Genomic DNA, 22,147 nt, shown 5'->3' with positions numbered 1-22,147 from the left:
TCTACTTAAGCCTAACCAAGAAAAACCTCCACAAACTCCAACGGATTCAGAATGCCACAGCCAAGCTCATCTTCGCTAAAAGCAAATTTGACCATGTCTCCCCGCTCCTGGCCAAGCTCCACTGGCTTCCGATAATCGCCACTGTAAATGCGCCTGTTTAGCTTTCAAAATCCTACACGGTACCCTCCCTCCCTTTATCCCTCTTTCTTGGAATTCCTCAAACCCTAATACCACCAGATCCTCCCACAAATTAAAACTATCCTTCCCCTCACAAAAAGGCATTTCCCACAAAAGAAAGCTAGGGACCTCCCTCCACTTCAAAATCACTGAGCTCTGGAACAACCTTACCTCCCCTCTTCGGAACTTGAGCTCTCTCCAAATCTTCCGCAAGCATCTGAAAACCTGGCTTTTCTCAAAAAATGTAAATCTCCCTCCAAATTAGGAATCAAGGAAACTCTTTTATCTTGGCATCCCAAGTCCTCTAAATTTTCTTCACACTTCTACCTCTAACCCTCTGTTGTAGTTCCTTCCTATTTCTTCTACTGTAAACCACGCCGAGCTCTACGAATGTGGAGATGATGCGGTATACAAACCTAAGGATTAGATTAGATTCGATTAAAAGGTTCTTGGTTGCCACCAGCCATATGCAAGATAATAGTACCCACTTCACTGTAGTCAGTTTGGTATGTGATCTAGGGTGAAAGGGCTAGCTCACCTGGTGGTATTTTGATATCAGGAATGGATAATAATGGTGTTGTATGTCTTTGACCATTAAGGAAAGATGGTCAGTTGAGAAGGAGTCATTTCTTGATCTCCATATTTAAAATTGTTGGCGTTTCTGTGCTATAGTTGGAAAACTGCCTTTTCTGAATTTAGTGGGTAACTTTGGTTAGGCATCACTGGCATTTTTGGTCCATCTCAAGCTCATTGTGTCTTTTTACCAATTTTTCTCCTTTCTTTCTTTCTTTTATTTATTTATTTAGATTTTTATCCCGTCCTCCCAGTAGCTCAGAACGGTTTACAAGTAAACATTCACAATGGAGTGAATTGGACATACAAGATTATACAGTAGATTTAAATACTTGGACATACAAGACTGTGCAGCAGTTTAGATATAGGGACTATACAGCAAATTAAAAACAGTAAGTTAAATATAAGTAGTTTAGTTTAGATACAAGTTATTTGAGTATAGGCTGAGAGTGGACTATACAGAAATTTAGGCAGAAGATTAGAATGGAGAAAGAAGGGTAAAGGTGGGGCTTAAGGGGGTTGGGTGTAGACTGAGGGTGACCTTTAGTTGAAGAGGAGGGTCTTTACCATTTTCCGGAATGTCATTAGTGAGTTCTGTAGTCTGAGTTGAGGGGGGGAGTTGGTTCCAGAGTTGGGGAATGAAGTGGCTGTAGGAGCGTTTGCGGGCAGTTTCTGAGAGGAGGGACCTTCCAGGGGGAATGCATAGGTGTATCTCTGTATCCGAGCAGAGGGTGCGGGTGGGGATGTAGATGGGTAACTTGGATTTTATGTAGGAGGGGGTGGTGGCATAAATTATTTTGTGTGCTATTGCCAGGGCCTTGAATACACAGCGTTGGCTAATTGGGAGCCAGTGTTCAGCGCGGAGTGCTGGGGAGATGGGATCATGGTAGTTGAGGCTGTGTAGGAGGCGGATAGCTGCATTTTGGACCCGTTGGAGGCGCTTGAGATCTTTTTTGGTTATTCCATTAAATAGGGAGTTGCAGTAATCCATTCTGGAGAGGACATATGCGTAGAGGAGTTGGGCTAGGTCAGGTGTGGAGATGTAGGGTTTGATCCTTCTCAGTTGGTGGAGGTAGAGACTACTTGGGATATGTGGGTGGATAGGGATAGGTGTCCGTCTAAGGTTACTCCAAGGCTGCGTACTTGATCTGTTGCCGTTAGTAGAGTGGAGTCCCATGATAGTGTTGGGCGAGTCCCACGAGAACCAGTCCCATGAGAACTGATGGCAAAGCCATGCCAGAAGCAGCGCGGGGCCGGGCTGAAGATCGAAAAGATCACTCCTGTTCTGCACCGCTGGCCACGAGATTCGGAGGCAGCTGTGCGCCATCCAGCGAGGGAGGTAAGGGGGAGGGGGATGGTTTTAAAAAACAGTAGAGGCCGCCCCAGTTATGCAAGACGTACCCACTGGGCAGGCTTGCAAAACCCATATATAGGTCGCAGCCTATATATGGGGAAATAAGGTAATACTTGATGAAAATAGTTCAGTAACATTTAAGATATTTGTGATTGCATAGGAGGAAGGTTTTTTGATGAGGTGATTTCCCTTTCTAGTTTACTAGCAAAGATAAATTCTGGCGGCAAACAGGGATCTGAGCCTTTTTTCTCCTTAGAAACAGTTACTGACATGCTCTAACGTAGAATCAGCTTGAAATTGTGTTCCCTTTAATGGTATAAATATTCAGCAACTAATAAGCAACAATAAGAACATCTAGGGCTCCTTTTACTAAGCCGCATTAGTGCTTTAACGCGCAGAATAGCGCATGCTAAATTGCTGTCCGCGCTAGACCTTAACGCCAGCATTGAGCTGGTGTTAGTTCTAGCCGCATAGCACGGGTTTAGTGTGCACTATAATGCTGCGTGTGCTAAAAACGCTAACGCGGCTTAGTAAAAGGAGCCCTTAATTTTGGGAGATTATTGTGGATTACTTTTGCTTGGATTGAACCCCACTGTTTAGCCTTCTCCATTGAGAATATTAACTATTTAAACCTACTCTCTGTTTTCTATCTTTCAACCAGTTCTTAATCCATAACAGGACATTATCTCATATGAAATGACTTTCTAATTTCTTTAGAAGTCTTTCATGAGGTACTTTGTCAAATGCCTTTTGAAAATCACTGGTCCAGATCACTTCTGGAACTCGTTTTAAAAATCAGTGTCGCGTTGGCCACCCTCCAGTCTTCCGGTACTATGCTGGATTTTAAAGAAAAATTACAAATTACCAACAATAACTCTGTAAGTTCATTTTTCAATTCTATCGTCACATTGGGATGTATGCCATCTGGTCCAGGCAATTTACTACTGTTCAATTTGTCAAACTGACCCATTACATTTTCCAGTGTTACAGAGATTTATTTGAGTTACTCTGATTCATCAGAATTCAATACCATTTTTGGCACCGGTAACTCCCCTACATCTTCTTCAGTGAAGACCAAAGCAAAGAATTAATTTAATCTCTCTGTTATGGCCATTTCCTGAGAACCCCTTTTATCCCTCAGTCATCTCGATTCTCTTCCCAGCTTCTTGCCTTTAATACACCTAAAAAAGGTTATACTGTGGGGGGGTTTTTTGTTTGTTTCCAGCACAATCTTCTTTTCGAGGTCTCTCTTTGCCTTCCTTATTAGCACCATGCATTTGACATGACATTCCTTGTGCTGTTTTCAATTATTTTCAGTAGGATCCTTCTACTTTCTGAAAGATTCTCTTTTAGCTCTAATAGCTTCCTTCACCTCGCTCATTAACCATGACAGCTGCCCTTTAGTCTTCCTTCTTCCTTTTTTAATACATGGAATACTTCTAGTCTGGGTTTCCAGGATGATATTTTTGAACAACATCCACACCTGATGTAAATTTTTGACCTTTGCAGTTGCTCCTCTAAGTTCCTCTTTTTACCATTCTCCTCATATTATCATAGTCTCCTTTTTAAAAGTTAAATGCTGTTGTATTGGATTAGAGAATGAAAGGGGAAAAATTTGTCCCTGTTTCTTCCCTGTCCCTGTGAGCTCGTCCCCGTTCCCGCCCCATCCACACAAACCTCGAATAATTATGATTTTATATTGAACTTATTTTATTAAAGTATAAAAGAAACAAAGAAACAATATTTAGTACAATTGTCATTTTATAAACACAAATAATAGAGCAAGGATCAACAAAACCCCCGTCTTCCCTCCCCTTCATAAATATCCCCTCCACTATCCCAAATTCATGCCCCTCCCATGTCCCAACAGGCTCCTTTCCCCCTTCTTTCTCTCTTTGTCCCACATTGATATCCCCTATCTCCCTTACTTGTTCCCTTCAGAGCCATCCAGCTGGGCATGCCCCCTTCTGCCGAAGCCGACCAGGAAGGCTTCCCTCTGACATTGGAGGGAAGCCTTCCGTGTCAGCTGAGGATTCCAGTTATCTCACTCATCCGTCCTCCTTCCAGTTGGGCTGCTCCTTCCTGCTTTCAGCCGTACTTATTTGCAGGGATGCGCTGTGGGCAGCGGCTCTTGCACATTGCACGTGGCTGACCTGAAAGCATTGGGGTCAACCACCTGGAAGCATCGTCAGCCACATGCAGCATGTAAGAGCCGCTGCCCCTGGTGCGTTCCTGCAAACAAGTACGGCTGAAAGTAAGAAAGAGCAGCCCAGCTGGAAGACTGTTGAGTGAGATAACTGGGATCCTTGGCTGAAACGGAAGGCTTCCCTCCGACATCAGCTCTGACATCCAAGGGAAGCCTTCTTGGTTGGCTTTGTCAGAGGGGGGCATGCAGCTGGAGGGCAGAAAAGAGGCCTGTTTATAATGGGATCCCCAGCGGCAGTGAATGCATTAGGTTCGAGGGTGGGGGGATGTTCAACCTGCAATAGAGAGGGAGAGTGGCTGCTGGACTCAAAGGGGGGGCTGCTGATCAGAGGGGTGGGAAGGGAGGCAAACTCATGGCAGATCCTTTACTGCGGGGACAAGGACATTCACCGCTCCTCTTGTTGGTTCCTAAACCAACTGCCCCATAAAGCAGCCCTTGATTTCATCAAAGAATTTATCTCCCTAGCATGCTCTGATATTATATTTACCCAGTCAACATTGGGGAAGCTGAAATCACCCATTATTGTGTTACCCAGTTTGCTAGTCTCCCTAATTTCCAATAACATTTCAGCATCTGTCCATTCATCCTGGTCAGGCGGATATTAGTACACTCCCTATCACTATCCTTTTCCCCTTTACACATGGAGTTTCTACCCATAGGGATTACAAGGTGTGTTTCTGTTCCTGTAGAACAGGGCTGCCCAAGTCCGGTCCTTGAGATCTACTGGCGGGCCAGGTTTTCAGGATATCCACAATGAATATGCATGAGAGAGATTTGCATACCAAGAAGGCAGTGCAGGCAAATCTTTCTCATGCATATTCATTGTGGATATCCTGAAAACCTGGCCTGCCAGTAGATCTCAAGGACCGGACTTGGGCAGCCCTGCTGTAGAATTTTCAGTCCACCAATTCTATCCACCCTCTCTCTGCAATATAGTTTGTACCATGGTATGTCAGTGTCCCATTGGTTAACTTCCTTTCACCAGGTCTCAGAGATGCCTATCATATCTATCTTTTCATTTAATGCAATATATTCTAACTCTCAACCTAAGGTCTGGCTGCCCTGAGTAGGCCTGCTTGTACTATTGTAAGCTAGGCAGGGTCGGGTCTGACTACTACTGGGATGGGAGACTGCTTGTGAATACCAGGTGCTGTAGGCTGAACAGCCCTATGTTGGCCAGCAGGGACATAATGGAGTCACACACTGCGTGGGAGAAGGTAATGGCAAACCACTCCTGTATTCTGCCATGAAACATCATAGGGTGGATTCCTCACTGTGCGTGTTGCCATGAATCAGTGGCTGACTCGGTGGCATGATCCATCCATTCTAACTCTCCCATCATGTTTCTTAGGCTTCTGGCATTTGCATATAGACATTTGCTCAGCAGTTGGCATGGATAATTTTCAATATTTAATATCAGACTGCTCTATATTTAAGGAAACCTGGTCTACTGTGGCCTGTATTGCAATCTCAATATCGGTATGCTAAGTCTTCTCTTTTATGATGATATCTTTTAAAGATACCTTGTAGAGAGGCAACTGAGGAATTGGAGGACAGCCCAGAAGGATAGGTGCAAAAAAATGCTAATGAGGCTCTCTATAAGAATTCTCGTGAGAAGGAATTAACTACCCTCAAGTTCAGGAATGGAGTGTCTGTTGCACTAGAATGACAATTTGCTATTTTTACAGTGTTGATATATGCTATATAATATTGTATAAGAAAAAGCAGGTTGTGAAAAAAGTTATACAGAAAAAGCAAAAATTCTAGTGTAGAAAGTTAAAACTTTTTCCCACTCTCCAAAGTATTATTAATGTCAAAGTATGTGACAAGAGATTATGGTGCTAATAATGATATCCAGTACTTATAGCATTAAAAGAGAGGAAAAAATCTTTACATACAACCTATATTTAATAAAACAATAAAAAAGTATCTTGGATTAACACACAATATTCTGTAAGCATAAACAAGTACTTTAATATTTCTTTCAATTACCTGATCATTTCAGAACTCAAATAGCAAATCAAGTGAATAGCCCAAAGCAAAGGCCCAGCATAGGTTGCAATTGTTGTAAGGAGGATTGCTGGGATTTCAACAAAGTCATCTAAGCCCACAAAACCAGCAGAAATGTCCACAGTAGCAATGTTGTTTGAATTACCCTAGAAAATATGATGGTTAAAAAAAAAAAAAAAGAGAGAGAGATTACTGATTTGGAAAAAAAAATGTTAAAAGTAGTATTTCAAGCTGTCCAACATAGCACAATTCAGATTATACTTTTACTATTAAGATATTTACTTCATCTTAAAAAAACTGAAGGACATTCTGTGGCATAAACATTCTCCAGACTCAAGGTATACCTATTCTCACATAATAGAAACATATAAGCAGATATTAAAAACTAGTGTTTAAGCCCATTACATTAACGGGTGCTAGAATAGATGTCTGTCTGTGTTTCTCCTGCCCCCCTGTCTCTTTCTTCCTTTCTTTCTGTCTCTCTCCCTGCCCTGTCTATCTTTCTTTATTTCTTTCTATCTTTCTTTCTCCCTCCCGCTGTCTATCTTTATTTCTTTCTTTCTATCTTTTTTTCTTTCTGTCGCTCTCCCGGTCCAGACCCTCACTTAATAGCCCGTTACATTAACGGGTGCTAGAATATATGTGTGTGTGTCTGTCTTTATTTCTTTCTCTCTCTGTCTACTTAGCCGCTTTCTGTATTTCTGTCTTTCTTTCTGTCATAGTAACATAGTAGCATAGTAGATGACAGCAGATAAAGACCTGAATGGTCCATCCAGTCTGCCCAACCTGATTCAATTTAAATTTTTTAATTTTTTCTTCTTAGCTATTTCTGGGCAAGAATCCAAAGCTTTACCCTGTACTGTGCTTGGGTTCCAACTGCCGAAATTTCTGTTAAGATTTACTCTAGCCCATCTACACCCTGCCAGCCATTGAAGCCCTCCCCAGCCCATCCTCCATCAAACGGCCATATACAGACACAGACCGTGCAAGTCTGCCCAGTACTGGCCTTAGTTCAATATTTAATCTTATTTTCTGATTCTAGATCCTTTATGTTCATCCCACGCTGCTTTGAACTCAGTCACAGTTTTCCTCCCCACCACCTCTCTCGGGAGCACATTCCAGGCATCCACCACCCTCTCCGTAAAGTAGAATTTCCTAACATTGCCTTTGAATCTACCACCCTACAACCTCAAATTATGTCCTCTGGTTTTACCATTTTCCTTTCTCTGAAAAAGATTTTGTTCTACGTTAATACCCTTCAAGTATTTGAACGTATGGCATGAGGAAAATGGTGGGAAAGAAACTCAACGGCAACGCAAGGAAGATGGAGTCTGTTGAAAAAGCCTGGCCCCTACTCAAGGGCATGGTGCATGAGGCACAGAACCTGTACATCCCCAGATTTAGGAAGGGGTGCAAAAAAAATTGAACAAAAAACCCAGCGTGGATAACAACTGCAGTGAAAAAGGCGATAAGTGACAAGAAAGCATCGTTCAAAAAATGGAAAAAGGACCAAACAAAGGACAACCAAAAGGAGCACAAAGAACTCCAAAGGGAGTGTCACCGTGTGGTTAGGAAAGCTAAAAGAGAATATGAGGAGAGACTGTCGGGGGAAGCGACAAACTTAAAATCGTTCTTCAGATATGTGAAGGGGAAGCAACCGGCAAGGGAGGAAGTGGGGCCATTGGATGATGGAGACAAAAAGGGAGTGGTAAAGGAGGAAAAAGAGATAGCTGACAGGTTAAATAAGTTCTTCACATCAGTCTTCACGAGGGAGGACACATCCAATATTCCAGAACCGGAGGACATCGTAAATGGGGATGGGGATGAAAAGCTGGTCCAACTAGAGGTAAGCCAAGAGGATGTCCTCAGGCAGATAGACAGACTAAAGAGCGACAAATCACCAGGTCCGGACGACATTCACCCAAGGGTACTCAAGGAACTAAAGAACGAAATAACAGAGCCACTTCGCCAAATATGTAACCTGTCCTTAAAAACTGGAGAGATCCCGGAGGACTGGAAAATTGCAAATGTCACGCCCATCTTCAAGAAGGGTTCAAGGGGGGACCCGGAAAACTACAGGCCGGTGAGCTTGACCTCGGTCCCGGGAAAGATGATGGAAGGGCTGATTAAGGACAGCATCTGTGAACACATAGAAAACAATGGACAGCTAAAGTCAAGTCAGCACGGCTTCTGCAAGGATAGGTCATGCATCACAAACTTATTGTACTTCTTTGAGGGGGTAAACAGCCAGGTGGATAAAGGGGAATCCATCGACATCATTTACCTTGACTTTCAAAAAGCCTTCGACAAGGTACTGCACGAAAGGCTGCTTAAAAAGCTGTGGAAACACGGAGTGCAAGGGGAGGTCCACCGATGGATCAAAAACTGGCTGGCAGGCAGGAAACAGAGGGTTGGAGTAAAGGGCCATTACTCAAACTGGCAATGGGTCACGAGCGGAGTTCCACAGGGGTCGGTGCTGGGACCGCTCCTGTTCATTATATTTATTAATGACCTGGAGGCGGGAGCAAATTGCGAAGTTATTAAATTTGCGGATGACACCACACTCTACCGCAGGGTAGAAACCATGGAAGACTGCGAAGATCTGCAAAGGGACCTAACGACACTAGAAGAATGGGCCAAAAAGTGGCAAATGAGCTTTAACGTAGGGAAATGCAAGGTCATGCATGTAGGGAAAAAGAACCCGATGTTCAGCTACAAAATGGGGGGATCACTGCTAGGGGTAAGTAACCTTGAAAGAGACCTGGGAGTGATGGTAGACACAACCTTGAAGGCGTCGGCACAGTGCGCCACAGCCTCAAGAAAAGCAAACAAAATGTACGGTATCATTAAGAAGGGTATCACGACCAGGACGAAGGAGGTCATCCTGCAACTGTATCGTGCAATGGTGCGCCCGCATCTGGAATATTGTGTCCAGTCCTGGTCGCCGTACCTCAAGAAGGACATGGTGGTACTTGAGGGAGTCCAGAGAAGAGCAACTAAACTGATAAAGGGTATGGAAAACCTCTCATATACTGACAGACTGAAAAAACTGGGGCTGTTCTCCCTGGAAAAGCGGAGACTTAGAGGAGACATGATAGAAATCTTCAAGATCCTGAAGGGTATAGAAAGGGTAGACAGGGACAGATTTTTCAGATTATGGGGAACCACAAGTACAAGGGGGCACTCGGAGAAATTAAAAGGGGACAGGTTTAGAACAAATGCCAGAAAGTTCTTTTTCACCCAGAGAGTGGTGGATACATGGAATGCGCTTCCGGAGGCTGTGATAGGCCGGAGCACATTACAAGGCTTCAAAGAAGGTTTGGATAGGTTCCTGGAGGATAAATGAATTGAGGGGTACAGATAGGAGTAAAGGTAGGTTTAGGGATAGTCTGGGACCACTGCTCAGGCAATGGGCCTGATGGGCCGCCGCGGGACCGGACCGCTGGGCAAGATGGACCTCTGGTCTGCCTCAGTGGAGGCAATTTCTTATGTTCTTATGTTTCTTATGTCTGAATCATATCTCCCCAGTCTCTCCTTTCCTCTAGGGTATACATATTCAGGGCTTCCAGTCTCTCCTCATATGTCTTCTGGCGCAAGCCTCCTATCATTTTCGTCGCCCTCCTCTGGACCGCCTCAAGTCTTCTTACGTCCTTCGCCAGATACAGTCTCCAAAATTGAACACAATACTCCCAAGTGGGGCCTTACCAATGACCTGTACAGGGGCATCAACACCTTCTTCCTTCTACTGACTACGCCTCTCTTTATACAGCCCAGCATCCTTCTGGCAGCAGCCACTGCCTTGTCACACTGTTTTTTCACCTTTAGATCTCCAGACACTATCACCCCAAGGTCCATCTCCCCGTCCGTGCATATCAGCTTCTCTCCTCCCAGCATATACGTTTCCTTCCGATTATTAATCCCCAAATGCATTACTCTGCATTTCTTTGCATTGAATTTTAGTTGCCAGGCATTAGACCATTCCTCTAACTTTTACAGATCCTTTTTCATATTTTCCACTCCCTCTTCGGTGTCTACTCTGTTACAAATCTTGGTATCATCTGCAAAAAGGCACACTTTTCCTTCTAACCCTTCAGCAATGTCACTCAAAAACATATTTTCCAGGATTGGCCCCAGCACTGATCCCTGAGGTACTCTACTACTCACCTTTCCTTCCTTCGAGCGACTTCCATTAATCACCACCCTCTGGCGTCTATCCAACAGCCAGTTTCTGACCCAGTTCACCACTTTGGGTCCTAACTTCAGCCCTTCAAGTTTGTTCAACAGCCTCCTATGAAGAACTGTATCAAAGGCTTTGCTGAAATCCAAGTAAATTACATCTAGCATATGTCCTCGATACAGCTCTCTGGTCACCTAATCAAAAAATTCAATCAGGTTCGTTTGGCACAACCATGTTGCCTCGGATCCTGTAACCCATTAGATTCAAGGAAGTACACTATCCTTTCTTTCAGCAAAACTTCCATTATTTTTCCAATAACTGAAGTGAGGCTCACTGGCCTGTAGTTTCCTGCTTCATCCCTGTGACCACTTTTATGAATAGGGACCACATCCGCTCTCCTCCAATCCCCAGGAATCACTCCCGTCTCCAGAGATTTGTTGAACAAGTCTTTAATAGGACTCGCCAGAACCTCTCTGAGCTCCCTTAGTATCCTGAGATGGATCCCGTCTGGTCCCCGTCTGGATCGCTTTGTCCACCTTCAGTTTTTCAAGTTGCTCATAAACACCCTCCTCCGTGAACGGCGCAGAATCTACTCCATTTTCTCGTGTAACTTTGCTAGACAATCTCGGTCCTTCTCCAGGATTTTCTTCTGTGAACACAGAACAGAAGTATTTGTTTAGCACATTCGCTTTCTCCTCATCACTTTCCACATATTGGTTCCCAGCATCTTTTAGCCTATCAATTCCATTTTTCATCTTCCTCCTTTCACTAATATATCTGAAAAAATTTTTGTCTCCCTTTTTTACATTTTTAGCCATTTGTTCTTCCGCCTGTGCTTTCGCCAGATGTATCTCTCTATTGGCTTCTTTCAGTTTCACCCTATAGTCCTTTCTGCTCTCCTCTTCTTAGTTTTTTTATATTTCACGAACGCCAACTCTTTCGCCTTTATTTTCTCAGCCACTAGGTTGGAGAGCCATATCGGCTTCCTTTTTCTCTTGTTTTTATTGATTTTCTTCACATAAAAGTCTGTAGCCATTTTTATCGTTCCTTTCAGCTTAGACCATTGTCTTTCCACTTCTCTTATGTCCTCCCATCCTAACAGCTCTTTCTTCAGGTACTCTCCCATAGCATTAAAGTCCGTACGTTTGAAATCTAGGACTTTAAGTATCGTGCGGCCGCTCTCCACTTTAGCCGTTATATCAAACCAAACCGTTTGATGAACGCTACTTTCCAGGTGAGCACCCACTCGAACATTAGAGATATTCTCTCCATTTGTGAGGACCAGATCCAATATTGCTTTTTCCCTTGTGGGTTCCGTCATCATTTGTCTAAGCAGAGCCTCTTGAAAGGCATCCACAATCTCCCTACTTCTTTCCGATTCTGCAGACGGAACATTCCAGTCTGCATCCGGCAGGTTGAAATCTCCCAACAGCAGAACCTCCTCTTTCCTTCCAAACTTTTGGATATCCACAATCAGATCCTTATCAATTTGCTGCGATTGAGTCGGAGGTCTGTAGACTACACCCATATAGATAGAATTCCATCTTCTCTTTTCAGAGCAATCCATATTGCTTCTTCCTCTCCCCAGATCCCTTGCATTTCGGTCGCTTGGATATTGATCTTTACATAGAGAGCTATTCCTCCACCTTTTTGACCATCTCTGTCCTTCCTAAAAAGATTATATCCCGGTATGTTTGCATCCCATCCATGTGATTCACTGAACCATGTCTCTGTGATAGCGACAATATCTAGATCTGCCTCTAACATCAGGGCTTGCAGATCATGAACTTTGTTGCTTAGATTGCGAGCATTTGTGGTCATCGCTTTCCAGCTATTTTTCAGTGATAATCTCCTTTTTCGTATGGATTTTTGTTTCATTTCACTTTCCGTTACAATACTAAGAAATGAGTTGCTGATATTGCTTATGTTGCAGTCTTTACTACTATCACGTCTTTTCTTTTGCTGGGGGTGGTCTCTGTAATTGTCCTTCGTACTTACACCACCCCCACCTTATAGTTTAAATGCCTAGAAAAATATTGTCTAAATTTCTCTGCAAGGTTTCTTTTACCTGCTGTAGTAATATGTAGCCCATTAGTGCAACATAGCTTCTTGTCCTTCCATGTATTTCCCCATCCTCCTATGTACCTGAAGCCTTCTTGATGACACCAGGCTTTGAGCCATCTATTAAAGTCCTCTGTGTTTTTCACTCTTTGCTCTCCCTTTCCATATGCAGGCAGTATTTCAGAAAAAGCTAAAGTGTTTACAAAAGGTTTCACGCCCTCACCAAGCTCCCGTAAAGCTTTCTGTGCTGCAAGTATGGAGTTGTTGGCCAGGTCATTTGTTCCCAGATGGATGACAACATCAGTGTTAAAATCCTTAGTTTCTTCCTTAATTATAGTCTGTATTTGCCTGGAACTTCTGGTAGCTGAGGATCCTGGAAGACATTTCACTATTTTGGTCTCCTCGCCTTGTGTTCCAAGGTTAATGCCTCTGATGATGGAATCCCCCAACAGCAATAGTTTTCTGTTTTGGGCCTTTTTATTTGTGCTTAGGGTGTGCTTGCTCTCTTGAGTTACCTTCATTGGTTCCAGTCCCGCTTCCCTTCTGTTTTCTTGAGTATCGCAGTGCTCTAGTGGAGCAAAGGAATTCTGTAGAGGTAATATTTGTGAAGGTGGATGTTTCTGTGTTACATGTCGCAGTCTTCCTGAGCCTACTGTGACCCATTTATTCCTGTCTTTCTTTTGGCTGTCCATCACCACCCCTTGCATGCTCCCCTGTCCATTCTCCCTTCCTTTTACCTCCCCTGTGTCCACCACCACCCCTTCACTGCTCCCCTTATCCAGCAGCAGCTCTTCTCCCTTTGTTTTACCTCCCCCCCGTCCATCAGCACCTCTTCCTGCTCCCCATGTCCAGGAGTAGGCCTCCCTTCCTTTCTCCCCCCCCTGTCTATCAGCACCTTCTGAAAGCTTGCTTGGCAATCTGAGTGGTATGGCTTTAAGGCGGTTTTTGGCCACCTCCAGTATAGTTATGTTAGAGAGAACCTGGGCACCATCCATGGAAGAGAGCTGATTGGCAGAGAGAAAAATTTCTGTTAGGTTCTCTAGATGTCTCATGTCTTCAAATCTCAGATTTAAGCAATCACCTCACATACATAACTGGCTCAAACTCCAACTTCCATTCCTGCTGGCATCTTTGTCTTGGGGGTGGCTCCTCCCTGGTGCTTTCAGGTCTTTCCCGGGGCGCGTTAACCAGTGCTAATGTGCGCAAGCGGTTCCAGCACCGGCTTCTCCACCCGGACCTGCACCGCGCTCCGCCCCTTAGCTACCCGGAAGTACCGGGCTTCACTCGCCTGCTCCCGGAGAGTAGCCCAAGAGAGAGGGCAGGGGGGAGGGTGGCTGCCGTGGTGATCTGGCCGACTCCCTTGCCAGAGTTATTTTTCAGTTTAAAGGTGCCGCGGCGGCTCCTCTAACGATCCCCGCCTGCATTAGAAGTCTTCTCTGAAGCAGGTGTGGCTGGTGACAGGAGCCGTGTCGGCACCTTTAAACTGAAAAAATAACTCTGACAAGGAAACCGACCTAATGGCAGTTAAAGTCGGAGCTTCGGTCTGGCGGTATTCAGGGAGGACAAGGACATAGCGAAGAGACTAAGGGGGAAGTTATCAAAGTGAAGAACAAGTGGACAGAGGTGAGCTGGCTGATGTAATATCTGGATTTTCAGAAACCATTTGACAAAATACCTTATGAACAACTCCTCAAGAAATTATAAAGCCATGGGAGAGGAGGCAAGGTCCTATTGTGGATTGAAAACCTCCGTATTTTTTGCTCCATAGGATGCACTTTTTTCCACCCAAAAGTGGGTGGAAATCTTGGTGCGTCTTATGAAGCGAAGGTACAAATTCTGTTACCATCCCCCCGTACCAGTGTAAAACCTGCCCAACGCACCTCCTTTTTAAGCCCACCTGCTGCCGCCGCAAGAACCTATAGCAGCCATTCGGAAAGCAGCGCAGGGCCGAGCAGGAGAGCGTAAAGCTTGCTCCTGATAGCCGTGCTGCTGATTTGTTTCGTTGCTGGTCGGGAAATGAGCCCAGATGAGCGAAGGCTGCTGTGGCAGGCAGGGAGGGAACGAAGCTGGCTGGAACTTTTTGAAAAATTAAAAAAGGTACGGGGGCGCTTGCCTGGGGCTGGCTGGTTGGCCTGGAGCTGGCTGGCATGCTTGGGGCTGGCTGGTTGGCATGGGGCTGGCTGGGTTGTTTGGGGCAGACTGGCTGGCAGGCTGGCTTGGGGTGGGCTGGCTGGGGGCAGGCTGGCTAGGGGCTGCCTACCATTAGAAGTGCCCACCACTAGATGTGCCCTGTACCTTGTCCCGGCCTACCACTAGATCACCAGAGGAGGGACAGGGTACAGGGCACACCATTTGGTTCAGAATTTTTTTTCTTGGTTTTTCCTCCTCTAGAGGTGGGTGTGTCTTATGGTCAGGTGCGTCTTATGGAGTGAAAAATACGGTAGTTATCACCACTATCACCAGTGCTATTTAATATCTACCTAAGAGCATTGGAAAATAATCTACTTTCAACCCAGGATCACATCTTCTCTTATGCAGATGATATCTTCATTCTTTGACTAGCCAAAGAATCCTTCCATAGCACCCTAAATAAACTGAAAAATACCATCGACGACCTAAGTGCATGGACAATGAGAAACTTCCTCAAACTAAACAAATCTATAACAAAAATATTATGGTTCAGAAATTATAACTCACTACCTAGCACAGAACTAGAACTGTCGACTGGTGAGAGTCTAAAGATAGAAAATTTATCCTAAGTACTGGAAGTTACACTAGACTTGAACTTAACCTTCAACACACGTATCACCTCTTCTTTTTTTTTTTCTTTTTAAAAAATCTTTATTAAATTTTCAAGACTAATACAAAGTGCATAAAATTATACTTACATTAATAATCAGAATCAGCACTTACAATTCATCAGTAACAATACAAAATGAATTACTCCCCCCCTTCCTCCCTTCCATTACATTCAATCAAGGAATAAAACAAAGGCGATAACCCCTCCATGGATGTGTGCATAAATCTAAAGGAATTTAAAGGTAAAAGACAACTATACTGAAGTAACAAAAGTCGTTAATGGATCCCAAACTAATCTGAATAAATTATTATGCCCCAACATGTCAGAGTTCATTTTCTCATACTTATATCACAAACATAAATTCGCCCACCAAAAATTAAAACTAAGCCGATCCCAATTTTTCTTCATTAAGAAATTCTTCCTTAAGGCGAGACAACTGAGGACAATTAGACAAGTCCTGACTGAGACCAGTTTTAGGACAGTAGCACAATCTGTCCTAATACCTTACGTGGACTATTGCAACTCATTATACTGTGATATTACAGAAAAAGAATGCAAGAGCTTACAACTACTAGAACACATGCCCGCAAGACTAATTCTCAAAAGGAATCAATACGAGAGGCAAAGTCCACTATTAGAACAACTGCACTAGTTGCCGATGAAAAAGAGAATCCAGTTCAAGATCGCTTTGTGTACCATGCAGGCTATCTATAGAGAAAACTCAGAGGGACTAACTTTTGATATAAAAGTCCCACACTCCTTCAATTCACGTGTATTGCAACACTTCAAACTATGTTTCCCATCATCTCAACAAGTACGGCAGAAGATTTTTGAGGCTACCTTTGAATACTAAGGCCCCTCATTTGGAACAAATTGCCAATACACCTAAGACAACCCATCACCTACCTTGACTTCAGGAAGAAGCCTAAGGGCTAGATTTACTAAACCTTCCGATCCTGTACCTCCATGCAAATCATTTGCATGCAAAAAACATAGTGAATCAATCGCTGTTTTAAAATCGGCCAGATATCGGCCAACAGCGATTGACTCCCTATCTTTAGTGAATCTGGGCCTAAGTTATATCTTCTAACAATCACCTCTCATTCTAATGTAATTTCCAAAACTTGATCTAAATCTTATTGTAAACTGCATAGATTCCTTGCAGAAAAAGCACAGTTACTTACCATAACAGGTGTTATCCAGGGATAGCAGGCAGCTATTCTCAAGCAGATTTGCTTGAAGAATTTTAGAAAGTTTGTCACTGCCGCACCGCGCATGCGCAAGTGCCTTCCCACCTGACGCAGGGCGCATCTCCTCAGTTCAGATAGCTAGCAGAGAAGCCAACCAGGGGAGGTGGGTGGGTTGTGAGAATAGCTGCCTCCTGTCACTGGATAACAGCTGTTATGGTAACTATGCTTTATCCCAGGACAAGCAGGCAGCCTATTCTCAACATGTGAGTGACCTCCAAGCTAACCAGAATGGGATGGTGGGAGTGTTGGCAACTTAGGAGAATAAATTTTGTAATACTCTCTCGCCAAAATGACCATCCCGTCTGGAGAAAACATCCAGACAATAATGAGAGGTGAAAGTATGAACTGAGGACCAGGTGGCAACTTTGCAAATTTTCTCAGAGTGGATCTGAGGAAAGCTACTGAAGCCGCCATGGCTCTGGCTTTCTGGGCTATGACTCGACTCTGTAGATGCAGTCCAGCCTGGGCATAGCAGAAAGAGATCCATTTGGAGATGGTACACTTAGAAATTGGAAGTCCCAACTTGTTTGGATCGAAGGAGACAAAAAGTTGAGGAGCAGATCTGTGTGGTGTGGTGCATTCTAAGTAGAAGGCCAAAGCACGTTTACAGTCCAGAGTATGAAGAGCTGATTCTCTAGACTTGAGGCCAGAGGTAAATAAGTGCAAAAGATAATCTAAGACAGAAGACAATGAGGTATTTCGAGGCTCTTTGTTATGACAGATGCACCACATAGAAAATCTAGTCCATTTTTGGTGGTAGCATTGTCTAGTGGCAGGCTTTCAGGAAGCCTCTAAAATGTCTCGAACAGGTTGAGAAAACTGAATAGGAGTTATACTGAGAGGTACCAAGCTGTCAAGTGTAGAGACTGCAGGTTGGGATGTAGAAGAGATCCTTGACTCTGTGTAAGCAGAGACAGAAAACCTGGTAGAAGGTATGGCTCCCTGCTGCTGAGTTGAAGTAGAAGGGAGTAGCAAGGTTGCCTGGGCCATCGAGGAGCTATCAGAATCATGGTGGCATGATCGTTTTGAGCTTGACAAAAGTCTTGAGAACGAGAAGGAAGAGATTTGTCCATTCCAACAGAAAAGCATCTTCCTCGAGGCGATGAGGAGAGTATATCCTGGAGCAGAACTGAGGCAGTTTGTGGTTGTGGGGAGATGCAAAGAGATCTATCTGAAGAGTTCCCCACTGAGAAAAAATGTGATGAAGAGGCGAGGAATTGAGTGTCCATTCGTGAGGTTGCCGAAGACGACTCAACTTGTCCGCCGGACAGTTTCTCTCTCCTTGAAAGTAGACAGCTTTCAGGAAGGTGTTGTGAAGGATTGCCCAATCCCAAACCTTCAGAGCTTCTTGGCAAAGAGGGAGAGATCCTGTTCCTCCCTGCTTGTTGACATATACATGGCGACTTGGTTGTCCGTACGAATAAGGACTACTTGGTCATGAAGAAGATGTTGAAAAGCTATGAGAGCATCGAGAGCAAACATCTGAAAACCTGGCTTTTCTCAAAAAATGTAAGTCTCCCTTCAACTTAGGAATCAAGGAAACTCTTATATCTTGGCATCCCAAGTCCTCTAAATTTTCTTCACACTTCTACCTCTAACCCTCTGTTGTAGTTCCTTCCTATTTCTCCTACTGTAAACTGCGTCGAGCTCTACGAACGTGGAGATGATGCGGTATACAAGCCTAAGGATTAGATTAGATGATCGCTCTGAGTTCCAACACATTGATATGACACTGATGATCCATGCTGGACCAATGGCCTTGAGTATGTAGACCGTCGAGGTGAGACCCCCAAGCGTAGGTTGAAGAATCTGTCGTGAGGACCTTCTGATGAGGGGGTGTCTGAAACAGTAAACTTCTGGAGAGATTGGAAGAGAGCATCTACCAGTGGAGAGACTGTCTCAACGAAGGAGTGACTGCAATGTGTCAAGAGAGTGGTTCACAAGCCTGCATCCGCTGAGATGCCAGGGTCCACTGAGGGATTCTGAGGTTAAGTCTGGCAAAAGGAGTCAAGTAAACAGTCAAGGCCATGTAACCGAGTAGTACCATCATGTATCTTGCTGAGAGTGAAGCAAGGGAAGACACTTTGTGACACAGTTCTGAGCTGGATAGTATCCAGGATAGCTCAAATGAACTGTAGATTCTGAGAGGGCTGAAGATGGGATTTCGGAAAGTTAATTTTGAATCCCAAGCTTTGTATGAATCACATAGTCCGTTGGGTCACTACAATAACCCCCTGAGACGTAGAAACTTTGAGAAGCCAGTCGTCCAGGTAGGGGAATACCTGAAGACCATGTTTCCTTAGAGCTGCTGCTATCACCACTAGGCACTTGGTGAACACTCTGGGAGATGATGCCAGGCCGAAGGGCAGCACTCTGTATTGAAAATGCAGATTCCCCATCCAAAATCTGAGATACTGATGGGAGGCTGGATGAATGGGAATGTGAGTGTAAGCCTCCTTGAGATCTAGAGAACATAACTAATTGTTCTGATCTAGAAGGGGATAAAGGGATGCCAGGAACAACATACAAAATTTTTCTTTGACCAAAAATTTGTTTGGAGCCCTGAGATCCAATTTAGGCCGCAGATCACCCATCTTCTTTAGAATTAGGAAGTAATAGGAGTAAAACCCCTTGCTTTGCTGTTCCAAGGGAATCTCCTCGATGGCAAGGAAACGAAGCAGAGCTTGAGCTTCCTGAAGAAGGGCGGTCTGGGATGGATTGGAAGATACTCTCTTGGAGGAAGCTCTGGTGGAATCTGAGCAAAATGACAGCACCCAGAGGTCGGATATAAAAATGATGGAGACGACATCCTATGGGGAGAGGACAGAGGCAGAACGATGGAGGTTATGCTTTGTTTGAGACAGTCAAAAAGGCTGAGAAGCCTTGGGTGCAGCAGAAGGCTGAGGTTTCTGTTGCTTCTGCTGTTGTTGTTTCTTGGGGGGTGCTCTAGTGTAAGGAGCTGCCCTTGGAGGATAACGCCTCTGATAGGATGGAAGAGGTCGAGAAGGCTTTGCAGGAGCTGGCTTAGGCTTTGGTCTGACGATGGAAGCAAAAGATTTCTCATGCTCAGACATCTACTTGGTGGCGGCCTCTATTGATTCATCAAAGAGGTCATTGCCCTCACAAAGAATATTAGCCAGACGATCATCGCTACCGAGAATGCAGTGACCCTCGAGGAAAGTTCAAAGGCATCATAAGATGACTGAAGAAGATGTAGCCTGAGTTGGGCCACAGTGGCAATGACTTGCTGAAACTCTAAAAGCCTGTGTTGACCAAGGTCTTTAGAGAAACCATGGAGTATATCAATAAAATACTTGAAATAAAGTAGTAAAGATAAAATTATAATTTAAAACCCTGGAGTCCATCATGGAATTTTGATAAAGACGATGGCCAAACTTGTCCATGGTCCTGCCCTCTCTTCCAGGAGGTACAGTAGCATAGATCCTAGATGGATGACTCCTCTTCATCGAAGATTCCACAAGAAGGGATTGATAAGATCGTTGGGAGCTCTCAAAGCCCTTGCAATGTAGAGTTCTATACCTCGATTCTAATTTGCCTGGAACAGCAAGGATAGCATAAGGAGTCTCCAGGTTTCATTAGAAAGTTTGAGATAGAAGCCTGTTAAGAGGAAGTTTGAGAGACTCTGCAGGAAGCCGAGGCATACTCATTTCCTCTAAATATTCCTTAGAGTATTTAGAACCAGCGTCCAATTTAAGATTGTCACCCACAATCTCAGGGCAATGTGTCCAGGGCTGCGGGGACAAGGAAAATACTCTTGTGGGCCGCAGAGGGCGCCACAAGGAAAGGAAAAATAAAAGTTTAGAGTAAGGGTTCACCCACAAGCTAGGTAAGTATTTGAGAAAACCAGGACTGGATTTATTTTGTTTCATACAAGTAAATAGGAAGCTTTACTTGTCAGTTCACATACCAGTCAAAACTAAAATGAAAAACAAACATTGTCAGGATTTTCATTCAAAACAGCACAGTCTCAAAACCTTGAGCTTCAATCTCCTAAACAGAAAAGTTTAAACTCAAGTAGCAAAAAGGGCTCTATATTTATTAGCGAGCCTCAGCTTCAAACAAAAACTAACAAAAAGAAACAAACAGTCTCTTCCTTTTGGTAGCAAAACTTGGACTAATGTCAATGCAACAACACTGTACTCCTTCAGCGATGGAAAGTGCTGACCAGGTGGTGTGCTCCATGTGTTGATAAATGCCAAACAAATGAGCACATTATCCCACCTCAATAACGTGGGGCAAAATCCCCCATCACACTGGCAGAGTAAAGCCCACTTTCTCCAAAAAGGGAGAAAAACACAGCAAACAATAAAGCATAAGTTCTTTACAGTCTTAATTCCTGTGCTTCCCTGCTTAAGCCTCAACAGGGTAATTAAAGCACAGCTTCAAAAGAAAAAAAAACAGTTCAAACAAAACATTAGCTTTTGTAATCCCCTTAGGCAGTTTCTTTACTCACCTTGGAACAGCACACTTCCATGGGTTGAATTTCGTTCTGGACCTCAGCACTCGGTTCCGGCTCCAACTTCATGGCTTGTGGAACTTCACAGGGATCAGGAGTTAACACAGCTCCAGCTTCTGAAAACTCCATACATTCAGGCGTTTGGTGACCCTGCAGAGCTCTCAGCCCTGAGCTAGGCTGCCAGTACTTCGCCTTTAGCTGTTCCCCATCTCTCCACTTCTCTCTCTCCCTTTCTAACTGCTCAGTCCTAAGGTTAAGGAACCTGCAGCCCTGCCCCACACTCCCAGGTGCAGAGGATATCTGGTTACTAGTCTTGGGAAGGTGTGGGGGAGGGGAAAACTGCAGCTTAGCCCCTGAGTTCCCTCTACTGGACATAGTAGGAACGGCAGGCAAAAGGCTAAACTGGGGTTTTAACTGAGCAGATTGGGAACTATCTGCTCTAGCAATGGGCCTTATACTAGGGCCAGTCCTAGCAGGCACACCTTGCATATCACAAGATCCAGGTCCTCAGTCATTTGACAGAGGAAGGAGGAAAAGGACAATTGATCCACCAGAGCATGGCCTCGAGAGGGACTCGATGACCTCGAGGTGCTTTGAGTGGAAAAAGAAGGTGATGCCTCTCTGGCGTATTGGTATCCCAGCGAATAGACAGACTGGGACGAGGCACTGGAATCAGCTGAATCCTCAGGTTCTGCTATCAGTGTCCTCGATTGAGGAGTTGGAGGCCTTGAAGAGCTGGAAGGCCTGGACAAGGAAGGCTTCTCCCTGGGGGAGGATCTGCACCTCAATGAATGCCTCGATGAGGGCCTCGACCGGTGATAAGAATGCTGCCTGGAGGCAGGTCTTATGCAAGGTCGAGAAGACTTTGCCCTGTGCCTCAAAACGGGCAATGTCTTTGGTGAGGGTATAGGGCTGGAAGCTGTAGAACGAAACCCCATAGACTCAGTGGTTTGGATCGAGGAATCTCGAAGCACTCCCAAAGACTCAGCTCCTTGTATGGTGTGTGAGGATTCCAGTCGAGACACTTGCAAAGACTCGACTCCTTGCATAGAGTGTGAAGAT

At 44.5% G+C, this 22,147-nt stretch overlaps 1 protein-coding gene across 3 annotated transcripts in view; it reads right to left on the bottom strand.

Annotated features, from left to right (window-relative positions):
- The window catches only part of PIGG (phosphatidylinositol glycan anchor biosynthesis class G), a 327,814-nt gene that overhangs the window by 60,680 nt on the left and 244,987 nt on the right, over positions 1 to 22,147 (bottom strand). For all 3 annotated transcript variants that reach the window (XM_033916790.1, XM_033916782.1, XM_033916796.1), the window contains one exon: positions 6,303 to 6,466. In XM_033916790.1, the coding sequence (XP_033772681.1) occupies positions 6,303 to 6,466 (164 nt within the window). The remainder of the gene's footprint in view (positions 1 to 6,302; positions 6,467 to 22,147) is intronic.

The sequence above is a fragment of the Geotrypetes seraphini genome, chromosome 1, assembly GCF_902459505.1.
Source record: "Geotrypetes seraphini chromosome 1, aGeoSer1.1, whole genome shotgun sequence".
Taxonomy (NCBI): Eukaryota; Metazoa; Chordata; class Amphibia; order Gymnophiona; family Dermophiidae; genus Geotrypetes; species Geotrypetes seraphini.
The sequence above is the reverse complement of the archived record's forward strand: the minus strand, read 5'-3'. Positions and strand labels throughout refer to the sequence as shown.